Source organism: Scatophagus argus, chromosome 21 (genome assembly GCF_020382885.2).
Source record: "Scatophagus argus isolate fScaArg1 chromosome 21, fScaArg1.pri, whole genome shotgun sequence".
Lineage (NCBI taxonomy): Eukaryota > Metazoa > Chordata > Actinopteri > Scatophagidae > Scatophagus > Scatophagus argus.
The window spans coordinates 12,042,645-12,061,278 of record NC_058513.1 but is presented as its reverse complement, the minus strand read 5'-3'; the positions used below and the strand labels follow the sequence as shown (position 1 = coordinate 12,061,278).

The following is an 18,634-nucleotide window of genomic DNA, read 5'->3' as shown; positions in this document are numbered from 1 at the left end:
CTTACCTTACTCCTCCATCCATTAATCCACTAACTCTGTGTTTGTGTGTGTGTGTGTGAGAGAGAGAGAGAAAGGTAGAGTGTGTGTATCTGCACAACCTTTTAACTTTATTTCAGGTCTCTTCAATTCAGTCCATTGATATTGGTAGAGATATATTGATTTTGTTTACTGTAAAAGAAAAACTTATCCGGCTTTTTGGTGAGGAACAAAATGAACACAACATTCACAAAGGACTGACATTTTGTCAGGAAGGAACATTTCACAGTAAAATTCTAACAAACATTAACCACACTTGATATCAACATAATAGTATAACTCATGTCACTTTGAAGACAGCACCCAGCCATAAAACAGACCATAAACAGATGATGCCAATAGCTGGTCCTGTTGCACACATTTTAATATTTCTATATTAGTGACAGTCTGTTGTGTGGTTGGTCCACCACTTTGGTCTACACTAAAATATCTCATGAGGTTCACATTTGTGGTTTTCAGTGAAACTACTGGATGGACTGATATGAAATTAAATACAGACATTCATGAACTGTAATAACTTTGATGATCCCTTGATATTGACTTTCCATCACCACACTTTGTTCAGTACTTTGGCTTATGACTAAATACCCACAAAGCTAATGATATTCCCCTCATCCTCAGCTGTACTACTGTGTTTATTGCTAATTAACAAATGTTATATGCAAACATGCTAATATGTGAACATGGTACACATTATACGTTCTTGGCATTCCAACTGTAAGGGTGTTAGCCTGCTGACGTTAGCATTTGGCTCCAAACTCCTGTAATGTGCTTATATGCAACCTCTCAGAATCTCTCTTTGTCTTGTTAAAAATAAAAATATATTTAGCCTGTCTGACAAGACAGGCTAAATATTTTTATATATTCAGAAAAAAATTCAGATGGAGGTTCTAATATGCTAACACAGCAGGCCTTAATGGGTTGGGTTGTGTGTTCATGTGTCTCATTCATTGTGTCTCAACTCATTATCTTCATGGTCAAAGTGGCAGCGTGTGAATTGTTTCTAATATCAGCATGTCCAGGTGGCAGCAGAGCCTGGCCAAAATAGCCGCAGATGCACAACTGCAAACCCCCCCGCCTCGCTGCTCTACCCCCACAGTCGAGCTGACCGGTTAGCTACTGAGAAGAAGCAGAAAAGATCAGAGGTGCTGCATTGTCTCTTCTGAAGATCAGATTTTATGGGTGGAAAAGTTCTGACAAAGACAAACTTCAAAGGGACAAACTGCCAGAGGTAAACAGAAAAGTAGTAACATAAAGGGAGTGAGTGGAGAGAAGGTTTGTTAGAAGAGAAGATCAACAGGAAAAAAAGTAAGTCACATCACCTTTTTACCATCAAGCAGTTTGTAATTTTTCAAATCATGTGTCTTCGTGGTGCTGTTTCATTACCGTATAGACTCTTTGCAAGATGACCTCCACAGTATATTTATATATACGTGATATATATATATTATCACTTGAAAATAGACCAAATTTCACAGAAAATCTGACAGAGAAGTACATTCTTCTAGTTCACAAAGTACAAGAACATAAGAGAAAAACTGTCAGTAATTGAAATCTTAAAACTAACAGTGCTGGACTAATCCACCGATGAGTGAAAAGGTACAACCCATGTTAATCTGTTCTCACTTACTTTTCAACACCAAAACATTCAGAAACATAACGTGTGGCAAAGATGTTAAGTAAAAGCTTGTGAGACTGTACACGGTGTGCCGGCTCCTTGTCTTCGACCCAGACAGGATTGGTGGCTGGTTGGTGCAGACAGCAGCGATGTGCAGTGTGGTGGGTACAAGCAGAGCTGAGCTGGAGTGCAGCGTCCTGGAGGAGGACTGGCAGAGAGGACAGAGCTACGTGGCTCACTGGCACAGTCTCCCCCTGCTGCCACAGCATCACCACAGGTCAGAGACAAAGTCCTCCTCTGCAGCAAAGTTAGAACATTAACATTTAAAACAATCAGAGGTGTAAATGTAGAGGTAAGCATAGCTGTGATAATCAACACGCTGAGGAAGAACACAAGACGTAGAAGTTTAAGTCTACATGAGCCTTGGAAGGTAACTCAAGTACTGTACTTGTACTAAAGTCCAGGTTTGAAGTACTTGTACTTGAGTATTTCCACTTTATGCAACTTACCTCATACTTTACCAGTCATTTCCCAGTTTGCAGTTTTTAATACCCCTTCCTTCTGCCGTGAAAAGCAAGTGTCTTCAGATTTTGTGATCTTGAATCTTTCTGATAACCTGAAAGAGTTTACCCTTTGTGTGTTGAAAGCACTTGTCCTGGCTCTTAAACTAAATAAACTCTTCGAACCTTCCTTCAGACCAACAGTGATGGCTGCAGAACGCTCAACAAAACACCGGGAAGCCAGGAGGCTCCTCCAACGATTCCTCTCAGGGGCCATCAGCAAAAATTACCCACATCCTAAAACGTGCCCGGCGGGGCGATCCCATCAGCCAGTCTCCGACCCCTCTGCCATGGGGCCGATGTTGCATCGGGGTCCAGTTCGAGCCCAGAATGGAGTATGAGGTGTGAGCCTGAGACTGTGGAGAGCTGCTGTGTTTGAGACAGTGAAAGAAGACTGTGCTGAACATATCAAAGGCTGAAACTTTAGTTCTTTGTCAGCTAATTAAAAACTGAAATTTATGAAAATTATCATATCAGCCCAAGCACAACTGTATTTTTGCTAGCAAGCTAATTAATGGCGATTGCATGTGTTTGTAATAAAACTAGATTCTGGTTACAGTGTTAAATTTTGTCTTGGCATAATATGTTTTTTTGAAAACGTTGTTTTCATTGAAACAGAAATTTGGACACTTTGGGTCAGTCTTCAGTGTATTCCACGTGAATTCTACTTTTTGTTAAAAATAATGAATTTGAGGATTTCTTTAAACTTTGAATACATGAAAAGATAAAATATAGTGCATGCTTGTATTTCTAGATGTAAGTAGTTTTATTCTTTCCTTGCAAATGGGACTTATTTTTTATCCCGGCTTTTATAGTCACATCTCTGTCCAAAAACCATAAACACTGACTGTTTATAGACTCAGAAGTAATGCCGAAGGGAATTAAGTGTTCTTTGCATTCACATTCTAATGGAAAAGAAAACTCTTGACCTCGTTTATTCAGTCTGACTCTCATTGTAATCTCCAAATATCCTAATTTTAACTACATGAGCTGGCAGAATTTCACATCCCAAATAACTTGTTTCCCTTGGACGCTGTAATATTTTGGATGCCTGAAGAGGTGTGTGTGTGTGTGTGTGTGTCTGTTTGGGATTCTGGTTCAGCTGCCAGTGATGAGCAAGGTGTTAAGCGACTCCTGGGGAGAATTCGTTTGATTACTACATGGCTGCGTTCCACTTTGGTTCAGCTGCTGCTTTGGGATACGCTGGGAATAGACAGGAAAATTAATTCAATCAGACGATGAAGCTCATTGTTTTGTCAGCTGGCCACTGCAGCTAGTGGCTTCAAAATTTAGAAAGCCATTTTAATGGTGCTATAAATACGATTTGTGCCATGCCCAACCAAAAAATAAATAAATATATAAACATCTACAATGAAAAAAACTATCAATTGAGCCACTAAATTCATGTAGTATGATAGATATAACACTGTTAGTTTTGACATCCAAAAGAAAACATGTTGTAAGTAACTGAGTGTGTCTGAGGTTTTCCTTAAAAGCTGTTTTCTAAGCTTTCGAATGAGCGTCAAAATATATCATTGGTCACTCTTCCATTTACATTTTGAAAAGTCTTGTTAGAAAATAATAGCAATAAACAGCCTCTCTGTGAATGCTCTGACAGCCCCTGTTTTTGCAGTTGTCTAGAATCATCTGTAAACACTGGGGACTTTCCCTTCACCGTTGCCATCTCTCCACCACTCGATACAAACACCACCAAAGTAAAATGGCCGACAAAGATGGAGACAAATCTGTCTCAGAGATAGACCTGTCTGTGCCTTTCAAACAGGGCTGACTAAGTCAAACCTGCTCTATTGTTGTGTTTAAAAAGCCCTGTAGAATGATTGTGGAGATATGGAGGGCCTCTGAGAGGTGGGTGGAGGGCCTGAAAGCCATGTGAGGAGTCCATTAGTGGGTCTAGTGTTGGAGGAAGCCCCCTGATCTGATGGTATCAGTGCTGCAGGGCAGGGAGAATGAACAGAACAAATGCTATCAGGCAGCAACACGAGCCCAAAAACGGGATTGCTTATCTTTGCCCATGAAACTGAGAGTGGCCCAAAGCACTGACACACACATATGGACAAAGATGCACCCACATGTGCTGGTATATAAGACAGTCGTTGGGGCAGTGGTGCTCCTGAGGGCTGACCATTAAACACAGGTGTTAGGCAGAGGCACAACGAAAACGGGGAGGATGGAAGAAAAGGGAACAGAGAATGGAGTAGGGGCCATGGCAGCCTGCTACGAGAGGTTTGATCCCGCAGCATATCTACAGTATAACTACACTCCGCCAAGAGCTGATTTTGAGAGGAAGGACAGCATTGTGCCCTGGAAACTGGCGTGCCTGCATAGAGCATTCACCGAAGGTAAGAAGACGAGATGACCGATTGTGTAATCATCCCAAAACACTTCATTTGTGCTCAATATAAAGCAAATAAAAGGAAGTTAAATGTATGAGCTGATTAAAAACTACTAGGATAATCTCTTATATTGCTGCTGTATTTTAAATTGTGCAGTTGCTTCAATAATAATAATTCTTTGGTTTAGTTTCAAACCAATGCTTTAACTTCTATGAGAGGGAAATGTTCTGAATATTGGACAGTAATCATTTCTGGAAGCAAACAGTTTATTTCCTCTGTTCTTCTATCTCTCACTCCTGAAGTCGGTCCATTTAATCTCCACAAAATGGTACAACAAACTATTCCGGAGTATGTGGCACAGGCTTCACAGGGTGTGGTCTAACAACATGACATAAATGTTCAAGTTAATTTTGAGTTAGTTATATATAACTAAGGAGACATTTTGTGATCAGCTTTGACTGATGCTAAAACCACACGCTCACTGAAATTTTTGCAATTTTTAGATCTAAAAATTTACTTGCCCTTATTCCTCTTTGCAGTTTATCTTATCATAGTAAGTAAGTAAGTAAGTAGGTACACCTCCTTAAACCCAAACATCTTTTTCTGATGTTAGGATTTAATCCTTCAGCTCTGGATGATTAATTAATATTAATCAAGGCTTTTGGGCAAACTCTCTGCTTTTCTCTCTTTGGCTTTCTCTTGTCTACCTGTTCAGGCGATGTGAGTGGTGAGCTGCTGGTGGACATTGGGTCGGGTCCCACCCTGTACCAGGTGCTGAGTGGCTGTGAGGTTTTCAACAAGGTGCTCCTCACAGACTTCCTGGAGGTAAACAGGCAGGAGCTGAGGCACTGGCTCCAGGATGAGGAAGGCTGTAACCTGGACTGGACTCCCTACCTGCAGCACGTCTGCAAGCTGGAGGGACGACGGTACGATCAGGTCCCTTAACGCTCTGTCAGAAGGCTTGAGATATCTTGAAATATCAGTCACTTGGTTCTCAGCTTCTCAGAAATGATGGATGGACTAGTGTCATCATCAGGATAAAAGAATAAAAGAGATTCCCTCTATTGTGAAACAATAAAGAGCACCAAGTGAAACCTTTTTGCTTCAAATAGATCAGGAGCACTGAAGAGAAGCTTTATACGCTTCTCTCTCCTAACATGTTCCCCCCATAACTGCTTTCACAATCATAAGATTTAATCAGTGACCTTCTTTTAAGTGCCAGCAGAGCTCACGTTTATTCTCACCCTCTGCCTGTACTGTGCCGACTGTGACAATAATAAAAGTGCCCTGATTTGGAAAGTCAGTTTGATAAGAAGGCATACAACAAATTAAGAACTGACTTATTGATGGTACTGACTGATTACAGTCCATAAATGTGCCAGATTTGATAACAATCACTTGTTGACATTTCACTCAAAACACGCCAACCTTACGCTACAGAAAAAGTCACCGAAGTCAGTAAGATAAATTATTTAGATGTCAATGTTGTTACCAAATTCCATTCCAGTTCATCTGGTAGATGTAGAGCTATTTCAGTGGATAAGCGAAGGCTTCAATCAGCTGGTAACACTGCAGGAAAGTCAGGGGAGACTGTGAATGCATGTAAAACATTTCATTTCAAACAACGAACAGCATTTCAAAGCAAACAGGTGGACTGGCTGACCATCATTGCCATCTGTAGAGCTATGCCACCAGAATAGCTAATTAACACCCACATCACTATCATGCAAGGCAGAGTTATGCTGTGTGGTACATTTATGACAGATATTTTATCCAATTTGGCGATTTACTGTCTTTACCAGGCCCTCTGAATGGACAGAGAAAGCTGCCAAACTACGTCAGGTGGTCAAGGACATCGTCCCAATTGACGTGCACCGCCCTCAGCCTCTGGCCCACGATGCCCTTCCCTCAGCAGGGGCCGACTGTCTCGTGTCCTGCTTCTGCCTGGAGAGCGTCAGCCCTAACCTGGCCGCCTTCACCAGGGCCCTGGGCCACATTGGGAGGCTCCTGCGGCCCGGTGGCCACCTCCTGCTCATCGGAGCCCTGGGGGAGAGTTACTATTTCGGTGGGCCTGGGGTGAAGATTCCAGTGGTCCCACTGAATGAGGCCCAGGTCTGTGATAGTCTGAAGGAGACGGGCTACACGCTGATCAGGCTGGAGGTTTACACGCTGTCCCAGGACATGAGGGTGGGGGTGGATGATGTGACTGGTGTGTTTTTCGTAAAGGCAAGAAAGGATTAAAAGGTAAAGTGGGAGAAAAGACAAAGGTTTAAGGGTATTAAGGTAGAAAGTCTGAAAAGCATTCGTACAGATGAAAGTATTATATATTAAGCTGAGGTAAATGTATGTTTTAGCATAGCAAGCGATTCTTGGTTGTGCTTTTATTTAACCAATAATTCTGTTATTTCTGGTGATGTTTAAATAATAACCACCCATATTAGTATTTTTTTTATTTTCCTTATTCTGGGTGAGATGTTACTTTGAATCTGACTCTGTAGGGGAAAATGCTGAGACACAAACAGGTAAATTATAAATTTAACTCTATTCCATTTTATCTTATTAGTCCAATAAATGTCTGCGGTTGAGTACATTTGTGACACCAACTTTTGCTGCCAGAGGAGCGCTCATGGTTGGAAATGTAATTACACATCGCCTCCTGCAGTTCAAATATAGCAACTGCAGCATCAAGAATGTCATGCTTGAATTTTTATTTTCAGCATATCATATAATATCATAAAATAATGCCTTTCAAACTGTTTGTAAACAGTATATTTTAATATGTTATATACTTTTGTGCAATTAACTGCTATTCAGTTAAAATACTGATGAGTTGCCAGTCATTTGTGATGAAGTGAATAAAGTCAGGGCAGCAACAATGAAGACTTCATGATGTCCTCTTATCTGAGACTGGCTACATTATGTTGATGTAATTGTGCTGCTGATACTGAAATAAACTGAGGCAGAGTAAATTTGCTAAAAATGCTTTTCAAAAAATCAGCCAACTCACATCATTATAATCCTATGGGTTAATCTTAATACTTTGTATCATTTTTTAAATGTCATATAAGATGTGAACCTTAATGAATATGATTGATAATGCGCAGTTAGAGGTTTTAAAAGCTGAGAGTCAGTACCTGCCTCATAACACACCTAAATCATTGCCCAGACTTTGATGAGGATGAAGGGAAACATGCGGTGTAAGCAAAATGGGAATTTGTGTGTTTTCTTGGCTAATTTTAAGGGATTTTAAATACACTACATAGCCAAAAGTATTCAGACACACCGCTTTATTACTGAATTCAGGTGTGGTATACGGCTGTTTTCCAGGGGTTGGGCTTGGCTCCTTAGTTCCAGTGAACAGAAATCTTAATGCTCCAGCACACCAAGACATTTTGGACAACGCTATGCCTCCAACCCTGGTGCAACAGCCCCCAACACGACTCCACCCAAGCACACAAATCAAGGTCCACAAAGACATGACCGGATGAGTCAGGTGTGGAAGAACCCAACCGGCCCACACAGAGCCCCGACCTCAACCCCATTGAACACCCCAGGGATAAACCAGAATGGAGGTCACGAGGCAGACCCACCTGTCCACCAACCCTGTGCAGGGTCCTCATGTAAACAAACTGTCATTTGCTGTAGTCAAGCATTCATAGTAACATGAACATCTTATATGTTGACTCCATGTTGTGATTGAACAAATATGATTATTACAGATCGATTCTACAGACATACAGTACAACCACACAATCACCAAAAGCCCATTGTAATTATTTTATTAGCAACCAACACAAAACATCATTTATATGCAAGATCAAAACTGAATCTTCACGCTCATCATATATATTAATATACTGTTTCTGAAAAAATACATCTTCCTTCGTTTCCCACCTATCATCTCTATCATCCCAAACAGATCAAGCCTGTTAATCGCCATGTTACAAAAATCCTGGTCATAACGTCAAACCAGAAAAATTGTGCTGCATCATTGTGATTAGTTGGATTAGTCTGATATGATTTAATCTGGTCTGCTGTGGCTGCGCTCAAACTGTCTGTAATCCACTCTCTGATTTCCTTGACCTTGCACACAAATGTCTGTAAGGATGAAGAAACAAACAGAGAGCACAGTTATGACAGTTTCTGATTACTGTATACCCTGTATTCATCATACTTTAGTATATCAAGTAACATGGTGCATCATGTACAATAACCCACCATCTCTGGTCATTGTAATTGTTCTTGGGATGCGTGTTTCAGCACCAGTATCACTAAAATCGGATTCTTCACACAGGGATATAGTTTTCCTGGAAAACTCAGAAGTCTCCAAATTCTGTTGAATCCTGTTGAACATTTACTTATGCTTCAGTTCTCATATTTCTTGTGCCACGTCCTTGGCTTGTTGGTTTTTAGGCCTGGCTTCCTCGACTGACTGAAAGTCAGTTAAAAGTCTCAGGTTAAACATTTCCGTAAAGCTGCTCATTAATATTCTCCAAAGCCTTCCCTGTTTCTCTCTCTCTCTCTCTCTCACCCTCATTTGTCTACATTCAGCTCTTTTGTCACATGCGTGCACACACTTACAAACCCAGATAACACACACTCATATACACACACCCATGCATGCACACGTACAACCCGTATGTGTGCAATGCAAGCCTGTTCCACACTAACGCTTTGCCTCCATCTGAGTCCTCTTCTTTTGTCATTCTCCTCTTCCTTCCTCTTTTTCCTCCTCTTTGTCGGCGTGGTGACAGCTGAGGTCAACACCTTCTGTCAAATTGTCCGGCGGAGCAAACTGAACCCTGAGTGGTTTGCTTTCTTCCCTTAGATCTGACAAGAAAGGAGGTTTCTGAAATGTAAGCAATGTCTACGTGTGTGTCAAATGTCCGCATTAGATAGAAAAATGTCATAATGCGAAAAACATATCCGACCCACCTGTAGCTGAGTCTGTCTGTTGGCTCTTCTTTTTCTCTTGTTGCTCCTCTTCCTCCCCTGAAAAGGGTTCCTCTTTGTCCACAGAAGACATGTCCAGGGAGGACAGGTGGGCCTGGGCCATTCTCTGGACAGCTGAAAATACAGGAAATAGAACAAATTACTCCTTTATATGATGATGATGGACAAACACTGGGCAGGTAGATGGAGAAAGTGATTTATGTTTTCATTTTCTTTCTGGCTTTTCAAACCTGCAATACAGCAACAATGTCATTCGTCTGAAGTCGTGTTTTGGTCCAGTCAAATATTCACTCATTTATTCACAGTTTTAGTTCTGTCTTAGTTTCTTCAGTTGCTAAATGCTCATGTATGTTCACCACCAAGTTGTTAACTTTGTCTGCTTGATCTTTAATGCTTTTTCAACCAGTCAGATGTTTTGACTTTTCATTTAGGCACTGATAATATGTTTGTGTTGACACCAGGTATAGGTGGTGTTTATGTCAAAAAAACCCAAACAAAACAAAACATTATGAGCATAGGAATGCAATTAATCGCACCAACACATTTTCAGAAAAACAAACATTTTAAGCAGCAACAGCACAGATTACCAGGGTTAAATTCACAACTCCCACAAAACAAAATATGACAAATAACACATTATACACATATCTATATCAAATAGTAATGTTTTTGTGCATTTATAATTTGTGTGTATTTGTGTGTGTGTGTGTGTGGGAGCATGTTGCAGCTGTGTGCCCATCCTATAATCCAGGATGATCCAGAGCAGACTCACAGCTGTCTCTGCTCCTAATCTCACATAACACACACACACACACACAAAGAGAGAGAGACACACACCTCTCACTGCGATTTTTGGCCATGCACATATTCCAAACAGATACAGACCACATGTCACATGTCAGTTGCCACAGCAGAATTAGGGCTTGCAAATTCTTTCATTTCATGTCATTTGTTACGTAAATCAGAACATATATGCGAAACGCACGCAAACATGTTCAAGACAGTGAATTTACCTTTGAGTGAGGGTGGCTGGTAGGTTGACGTGTGAACAAGTTTGGCTTTCAAGGCTCCATTTTCCCCCAGAACCCACTGCAGAAGCAAAACATCCAAATCATGATTTCTAAATAATAAAAGTTAGCGTCACATCAGCGGAGATGTTCAAAATGACATACTCGGCCCCACAGTGTTGTATCCTCAGATAAATAATGAAATATGGCTATTTATTTTGCTATATTTAAATTGTTGGCAACATAGCGGAATGGCTGCAGAGATGAGACGTTGCTTCAGGAGGAAAAGGTCTAATAGAAGAGAGACACAAGAGAAACAAAACATCTGCATCTAACAAAGTAAAGAGGAGAAGCATAAATTCTAAAAGGTATTCATTCAGTCAGTTACAGATGCTGTCTGCTTCCTGTCTCTGTCTCACCTTTGCGAGGCCCTTGCCTTTCTAACAAAGCTTCCAGACCTGTCATTCTCCACCTGTCCGTCCTCTGACTTCACCATCCATCCTGGTCACCTGACTTCCACACGCATCTGCTCACATTTTTAAATCATCCGTGGTGTATATAACCATCTCTCCGCTCTGCTTTTTTGTTGCCAGCTTGTCATGTTGTCATCTGAACTCGTTCCTGCTGTCTTGTTACCTGTCCTCGTCTTCCTGACCTGTTCACCTGTCTCGTCCTCTCGGATTTGTTTGACTGTTGAAACTGCCATTCTGTTTCCAGCTTATAAACCTGTTCCAGGATATTGTCTTTAGTAGATTTCTCTTTTTCCTACCTGCTTACCTTGTTTGTGAATTTGTCTGCATTCGGGCTCCTCAGTCCTATTCCTGTGAATGCACCCACTCATTAGCATCCTACAAACACACTACTGCCTCCATAAAACATCTGCAGCATTTCTAAGAACACTTTCCTACAAGCCCAGAGAACAGAGTGCAGCATTCAATTTATGAACAGAACTGAGTCAAGAAAACAATAAATTCACCTAAATGCACCTCACTAAAAACACACTGAAAGAAAGCGTATCTCTACCATTGATGAAATCATTTAAACTTGATTCAAACTGATGAGTGACTCCAGCCTCTTTGATTCTGAAAATCTGGGGGATTTTTAAGGCACCAATAGTGAAAACCAGCTGATCTACCTGGTGGGGGACGACGTCTTCCTCTGGTGACGGCGGGTCTGTCAGCCTGAAGAGCGTGGCTGGTGTCGGCCTTCGACGTCGTATCTTCGCAGAGAGAAAGAAAGACAAACTCTTTTATCAAATCACGTGAATTCATGTCCGTTTGATATCGACAGTCTTTTATTCAGCCTTGTGCTTCTTGATGTCTGCAGTGGGATTTATTTTTTTTAATGTGACAACAATGCAATGAAAAATGCACATCATTACATAACAACACTGAAAAGATTGTTGTCCAGAACATACCAGAATGAGGATTATATCTTGTCATAGGCGGAGGGTGGATTAGTTAAATTTGCTCACTGTTTTACTGCATGTTCCCATCACTTGGATGTAATCATTCAATTTTCAATTCTTCTGTCTGATGTGTTATTTTACCTTCACATGCCTGTCAATTTCCACTTAAACCCTCTTGGACATACTGCCAAATAACAGCCCTTTAACCTTCACCGACTGGTGGTGGCTTTTTCACGTCATGATAGTTTTTTTCTTCTGTCCCAACTAATGTTGGAATATTTCAGTTACTCCTTTAGCAAATGATGTAAGGGTTATGAATATTTTATTAAATTGATCTCTGGCTGTCATTGCAGTCATTGTTATTGCTGATCTGTTACACTCGAGCTCTTGTTAGGTACAACCTCCTCTCATTGCATTGCTGATGAGTCCTCATCCTCATGTGTTCCATGTAAGAAGCAGAGTGACTCACAGAAGCTAACAGCTATGCAACTTATAGTATATGCACCAAAATATAACTTTAAAGTCTCAAATCTTTAGTAGTACTTTATGCTGCTTTACTCTGAACGATTGGGATTTGACATACAAAACAAATGATTAGTTTATATAAAATGCATTGTCACTGATTATAGCATATACATTGGTGGAATTTAGTTCCATCTCAACACTGAAAAGCTCCATTCTGCGAACTAAGTACATTTCATTTCAAATACTTAATTTTTTTTCCACTGAAATTCTTATTTTCATGCATCTTCTTGATTGAAATCCAAGTCAAAACTAACCTGTGATTTAAAAGGAAAATAATAAACAATAAAACACCCTCTTCTTCTCCTGGATAACAATAACAAAAAGTGTTACGAAATACACAATAGACTCATCACTCTCTCTGTTTTGTTACGTGTTATGGTAATAAGGTTGTTGTGAGGTACGAGGGGTTGCCAAGCCAATCACAGCTAAGAGTGTAGGCATGAAATGTGTGGGTAGCTCTCACTCTGGAGTAACTCTCTTGCTTCTGCTTCACTCTGCAGGTTGGATGCATAAATATTCATCGAACAGACACTAGAATTAAATATCCTGCAATTTGGGGTGGGGTTAATAGGAATTGCAAGGCGTCCAATTAGAGGTCGAAAACTTGAATGCAGTAATCGGCACACTCACACACTCTCGGGAACAACAAACGTGTGCAGTCTAAGGACCAAGCCGCGGGTTAAGCGCCTGTCTGAGAGCCTTTTTCAGTGACCTTTTCTGAGTGTTTTGTTAACATGGCTGCCAGAGCACCATGCACCTGGAGGGAACGTAGTATGTTCATCAGGTCCTTAAGCATGTCTGAAAATCCAGTGCATACCTGCAGTACCTCAGCGGAGCTCCACTGAAAGACCGATTTTATCTGTTACTAATCTGTTTCTCAGCATCTGGCTGGGAGTGGATTCATGTCCCTGGTTTTGTAAAATGTTTCACTTTAGCACACAGGACATAACCGTATCATATTTCTAAGTGTATGTGAGCAGTATGTAACTGGATGCTATTAGATACTATTTTGGATGTTCTGACTTTTGGTTTTATCCATGCTGGCTTAAGGTTAGGAAGGCCAGTAGCTCTCTGAGTACCACACTGAGCTGTTTTCATTCATTTTTAAACATTTATTGAAGCTGTTGTCCTGACATGCGAGATGTTTTTACTAACCTAACCAAATTTCAATAATTCAGCTTTGATTGAAATGACAGTACACAACATTCAGGATACAATGTTGGCTGTGTTTTATGGACTGTTTTTACAAGTTATCGTGATCGTAGAAATAGTTTTTAGTGACAACTGAGCTTCACTCAAACACCGTTCAAAAACGTCATTTTCAGTTCATAAAAATTACATCTTGAACGCACCCAACTTTGCTGCACAAGGAGTATCTGTGCACCCAGTGAAAGATCTCTCAAGGTTTGGTACATCATCATTTGTGTTTTCGCAGGCTGTATAAAACTTAATGAAGTTAGGCACATCAAAAAACAACATATCAAGTAATTCATTTTGGTGCGACCAGTCACATGGCACCATAACATGGCCAGTGAGAACAGCTGGGCCAGACACTCTGCGCCTGATGTGTTAATAAAATATTCTATTTTAATTTTCTGCAGTTTTATTACAGAAACATGGCAACTGGAACTGCACTGTGCTGCTTACGTATGGCGTTCACATATAAATCACTAATCCTCTGCCTCGTTTTTGGTACCCTGGACGACCTTCGTTGTTACCTAACAATCATTTTCAATGCATTAATCTAGATGGTTGCAATGCACAACACTGGGTGTGCACACTGTCCCAAAGACCCCTTTATGCAGAAAGAACCTATCCACTTAAAAATTAAGACCATGCAAGCATAAATCCCTGACTGTGTTCAGTCAATGCTTTCAATTTATTCTGTGAATAATCCCGTGCTGAGCTTGATTTGATGTTCAAGAAAAGATAAATGAAACCCACTACTGCTATTTGACCTTTTGTTTTCCAGTGAAGAATTTCTAAAAGTGGATGAGGGTTGATTAAAAAGCGTCGCGTCTGATGTTATCCCTTATCAACCTGGGAACTTGACTGGAAATACAGTCATGTTGCAGCACAACAGCTACTGTACACATACACACACACACACACACATACACGTACAGACAAACACATGCTGTGCACATATGCACTTGAAACTGGAAACTTCCCAAAGCAAAGTCCTGCTTTTTTCCTGCTAGCCAGACAATCTCAGCCAGTCACTGTATTGTTATTATGTATATTCTACCACCAGCCCACTTTGTTATATAAGAATAATGTATTAACAAAAGCAGAGTATGCTGGCTTTGCTGAATAAGAGCTCTTTGCTATACTGCGGTGAAAATTCGTTCTTCGCATTAGCTGTCCTTGCCCTTGATTCACTCCTCAGACATCAGCGGCTAATCTCTTTGGTTTTAATCAGTCAGCTCCTTGGCTGATGATTTCTTTCTGTTCCCTTTTCTTACTTGCCTTCTGTCAGTTATCTTTCTCTTTTTCCCTCCCTCTTGTCCTTGTCAACTCAGCGCTTTGTTTTATTCATTACCTCCTACTCTTTCGTCTTATCTCTCTACCCGTTTCTTTTTCCACGCCTCCGTTTTCCATTTACATGCTAATGTTATGGCTGTGTTTTGGAAAACTTAACCTAAACCCTCACACATACCCCATATAGTCTTCATGTGGGCCGGTCCAGCTGAAACTCACACAGGTCTCACTCACTTTCAGTGGGGAATGGACAGGAATGAGCAGAAAAGGGACGAGATACCCTTGACCAAACCTCAGGCGCTGTATGAGAAGGTTAGTGATGCGTCATTGGCCTTGATGAACAACAACTGTGCAGACTCGTGAGCAAGCATACTTGAATAAATAATTCATTAACCATATATTCAGAATATAAAAAGGGTTTTGGCAGATTATTGGACAGGTGGCAAATGACAAGGGCATTTGTGAGAGTTTTACCTCCAGTGTGGTGTGGAAAAATCAGCTAAAGACAGAGTCCTTTAAAACAAATTTCCCAGAAGCAGCAACCTGGACATGCTGGGGTCAAGAAGGGTTATGGTTTGCAGCATTCAGACATGTCTGAAGTCTCACATGACATGACCATCAGGCAGTTTTACTGATCACCAGAGTGGCAGTGCGGATGTAAGGAAGAGGAAGAAAAAGTTGGGATTCTCATGCAAGCTGCCCAAATTCTGGATTTTAAAGCTTGTTTTGTAAACTCAATGACTCGGCTGGATTGGGATGTTAAGCGTTGCCATATTTCCTCAAATGGTCCAGCTGGTTTTTCCCCAGTTTTTAGCAACAGGTGATCCTATAAGGTCCTAGAAGGATCTCCCATTCATTGCAATAACAGGGTCAATTTGATGGCTGAAACAAGATGTATGTTGAAAGGTATTACGAAGAGAGAATCCTGCGACCTTTAATGTGCTTTACCAGGGAGCGTTGCTGCTTTGATTTTAAATTATGTCCATTGTGGAAGATCTGCAGTAATCTTATGGGGTCTTGATCTGGTATTTTGCCAGAACGTCTTGGAAAACTGATTCACATGATGCTGTCAGTGATATAAAACGGGAAGGTATGTAATAATTCAAGACTGTGTAGTCTTGAATTACTGAAGTACTGAGCAGCATTGGTAACACAAACCTATCCCTGAGTTTGTTTCAGAACAGTAAATTATCATAAGTAAGTATTTAAAAGTTAGTTGGTTTTATCTAAATAGTGTTTCAGAAAGAAGATTTGACTTGGCTTGAGACACACGGGGTTGCTTAAATGAGCAAATGAAGGGATGAAGGGGAAAATAAAACAGGACGAAGCCTTTGAGACTGCAAGTCGGCCTGTAAACAACAGATGTGTGAGAAATATTTGACTGCCTCTGTATTATTGATTTATCGCTTTATTTTATTTATTTATTTATTATTTTTACATTCCAGGCTGAAACAAGATGTCCAGGCAGATGCCCCATGAAATCTGAAAATCTTCTGCAGCAAAGAGGGTTAAGACATTAAGACATGAAGGTGTTGTGTCTGGAAAGTGGTAGAAAACGATCAACCCAAATCATTGTTTTCAGGGGGGACGTGTATCCAAACGTTTTCTCAGTTTTACTCTGACGACCTTAATGGGCTCTTATTCCCAGACTATATCCAGCATTATTCCTGTTCACATTGCACTATTTCACGAACACAGTGTACCAGCAGGTCAGCATGTTTCACCTGCTTTTGCTTTGGTTCATCATAAGCTTCCATAATTTGTTTCACATTATGTGTGAAAGGTTTTATTACTCAGGAACATCATCTCATTTTTTTAACATTACCAGCTCAGTCTTATCCCTCACTCCCTCCTCCTCTTCCTCCTCCTCTTGCACTCTCTTTGAAGGGCAGAGATGCCTCATCACTTTTAAAGCCTCCAAAAAAAAAAATAAATAAATAAATAATACTGAGGCTGCACAGCTCAGCTTAATCCCAGCGCTGCCCATACACTGCTGCCCTCAGAGAAACACCCAACTCAAAAATACAGAGTTTTGCAAAGTCGTGCTAGACTGGTTACGTAAGCGTCTGTCAACCTCAGTGGCAACTGGGAAGGCCTTTTTCTTCAGATGCCACAGCAGAGGGCAACTCTCACTTAGGCGCTTGGAAGTCAGGAGCAAGAATGTTTCATATGTTTTTTTATGACTTTTACCTTTTTTTCCAAGGTGAATGGTAGTCCCAGTCCATTTGCTTTATGAAAACGTGTATATAATAAGACTGAAAACGTGCACTTTAACGTCACAGTCTAAAACAGGCGTTCATGAGATCATATTTTTGCTTTTGGGCTGCACAAATCAGTAAGTTTGGTTTAAGTTTCATCTCATTCTTCCACACACTCATACACCCACGCCACCACCGCTACCGTCACACATGCGGGCTCACCATCTCCACCTGTCGCGGGTCCAGCTGGGTGGGCACGGGGGAAGGCACGGAGAACTGGATCTTCCTCCTCGCATCCTTGTCTGCCTCTCGCTCCATCAGGTCCGTCTCGGCGGGCAGCAGCGGGTCCATGTCGCCCAGCCCGTCAGCTCCACAGCCAAGCGCCCAGATGTCCAACTAAAAGTCCAGTCACTTCCGACTTCAGCACCTGTGTGAAGTGGCTTCGACCCTGCGAGGTAAGTAGGTTTGTATGTTCAAAATGATTTAGGTGTGAGTGCCCAGCGGCAGCCAGCTGCCCCACAGTCCGCTTTAGTTGCGTTTGACAGCTTTGCGTGTTTCTTGCTCTCTCACGCGTCCCTCTGCCTCCCTCTCTCTCTCTCTCTCTCTCTCCCTCTCTCTCTCTCTCTCTCTCTCACACACACACACACACACTGTCCGTCCCACTCCCACTGAATCTTTCCGGACTGTGTTGGGAGAGCGTACTGAAGCTTTACGATGCTTTCACTTGCCGTTGGAAATTCGCTGCAGATCCACTGCAGATCAAAAGTGGCCCAGAAAGCACATCTCCCACGAGATGGGCCGAAAATAAGACTGACGAGATGCCTTCAGTGTCTCAAGTTCAAAACCCGTCCTTTGAATTACGAGGATAGGCTATTAATCATGACAGTGCATTGTAAGGAGGGTCTATTTTAAAATGTCCCACTTTCACAAGGGTTTGTCTCCACAAACAAACAAAAAATTAAATGATAGACTCAAAATACTTGAAACACCAAATGCAGAAGAATAACAGAACAAGTGAAAGCACCTTTGAATCTCATGGAAACAAATATAAACGTGTCTTACTAACAAAAGCATCTTCTTGGTTACTTCTTTAATTTATAGAAGTGAATTCAAAGAGATTATACACAACTTTGTAACTCTTGGGACGTGTGCAATTTCATGAACATAGTAACTAAATTAATTAATTGAATTAAGCCAATGCACTTGAGATTTGATGTTGTGGGCAAAATACATATTTATATGTCACTTCTAATGAATATCTACTATTATACAACTCACCAAGAGGCCACTTGACATATGAGCAACTTATGATCCTTACAATTAAGCTTCTTTATACTTTTTGGAATTGGACAGGCTATATTTTCAATTTTTAATGTTACTGAATATCACTTGATATTTTTTTTATTCGTTCTTTTTTATTTAAATTCTTCTCTACCTTTGACTGCAACTTCTGTACAACAATAAATGAATAAATTTCAATCTTATCTTCCACAG

The 18,634-nt window shown here is 40.9% G+C and overlaps 2 protein-coding genes across 3 annotated transcripts; one reads left to right on the top strand and one right to left on the bottom strand.

Moving 5' to 3' along the window:
* The first annotated feature begins 4,334 nt into the window (after positions 1 to 4,334).
* LOC124053051 (phenylethanolamine N-methyltransferase) lies at positions 4,335 to 7,167 on the top strand. The gene is made up of 3 exons (XM_046377992.1): positions 4,335 to 4,574; positions 5,284 to 5,494; positions 6,371 to 7,167. Exons 1-3 carry the CDS (start codon positions 4,403 to 4,405, stop codon positions 6,807 to 6,809), a joined length of 822 nt encoding a protein of 273 aa, XP_046233948.1. The 5' UTR covers positions 4,335 to 4,402; the 3' UTR covers positions 6,810 to 7,167.
* A 1,159-nt stretch (positions 7,168 to 8,326) lies between these two features.
* Positions 8,327 to 17,747, bottom strand: LOC124053052 (protein phosphatase 1 regulatory subunit 1B-like). 2 transcript variants are annotated; one of them, XR_006842100.1, is made up of 6 exons: positions 17,363 to 17,747; positions 11,664 to 11,747; positions 10,535 to 10,610; positions 9,504 to 9,635; positions 8,787 to 9,398; positions 8,327 to 8,666 (listed from the first exon to the last, which is right to left on the bottom strand). XR_006842100.1 is itself a non-coding variant. In XM_046377993.1 (5 exons), exons 1-5 carry the CDS (start codon positions 17,489 to 17,491, stop codon positions 9,271 to 9,273), a joined length of 549 nt encoding a protein of 182 aa, XP_046233949.1. In that variant the 5' UTR covers positions 17,492 to 17,747; the 3' UTR covers positions 8,327 to 9,270. The 2 variants fall into 2 exon arrangements, 1 of the variants encoding a protein (XP_046233949.1); XM_046377993.1 differs by having other exon boundaries at positions 8,327 to 9,398.
* Between the last annotated feature and the right edge of the window lie 887 nt (positions 17,748 to 18,634).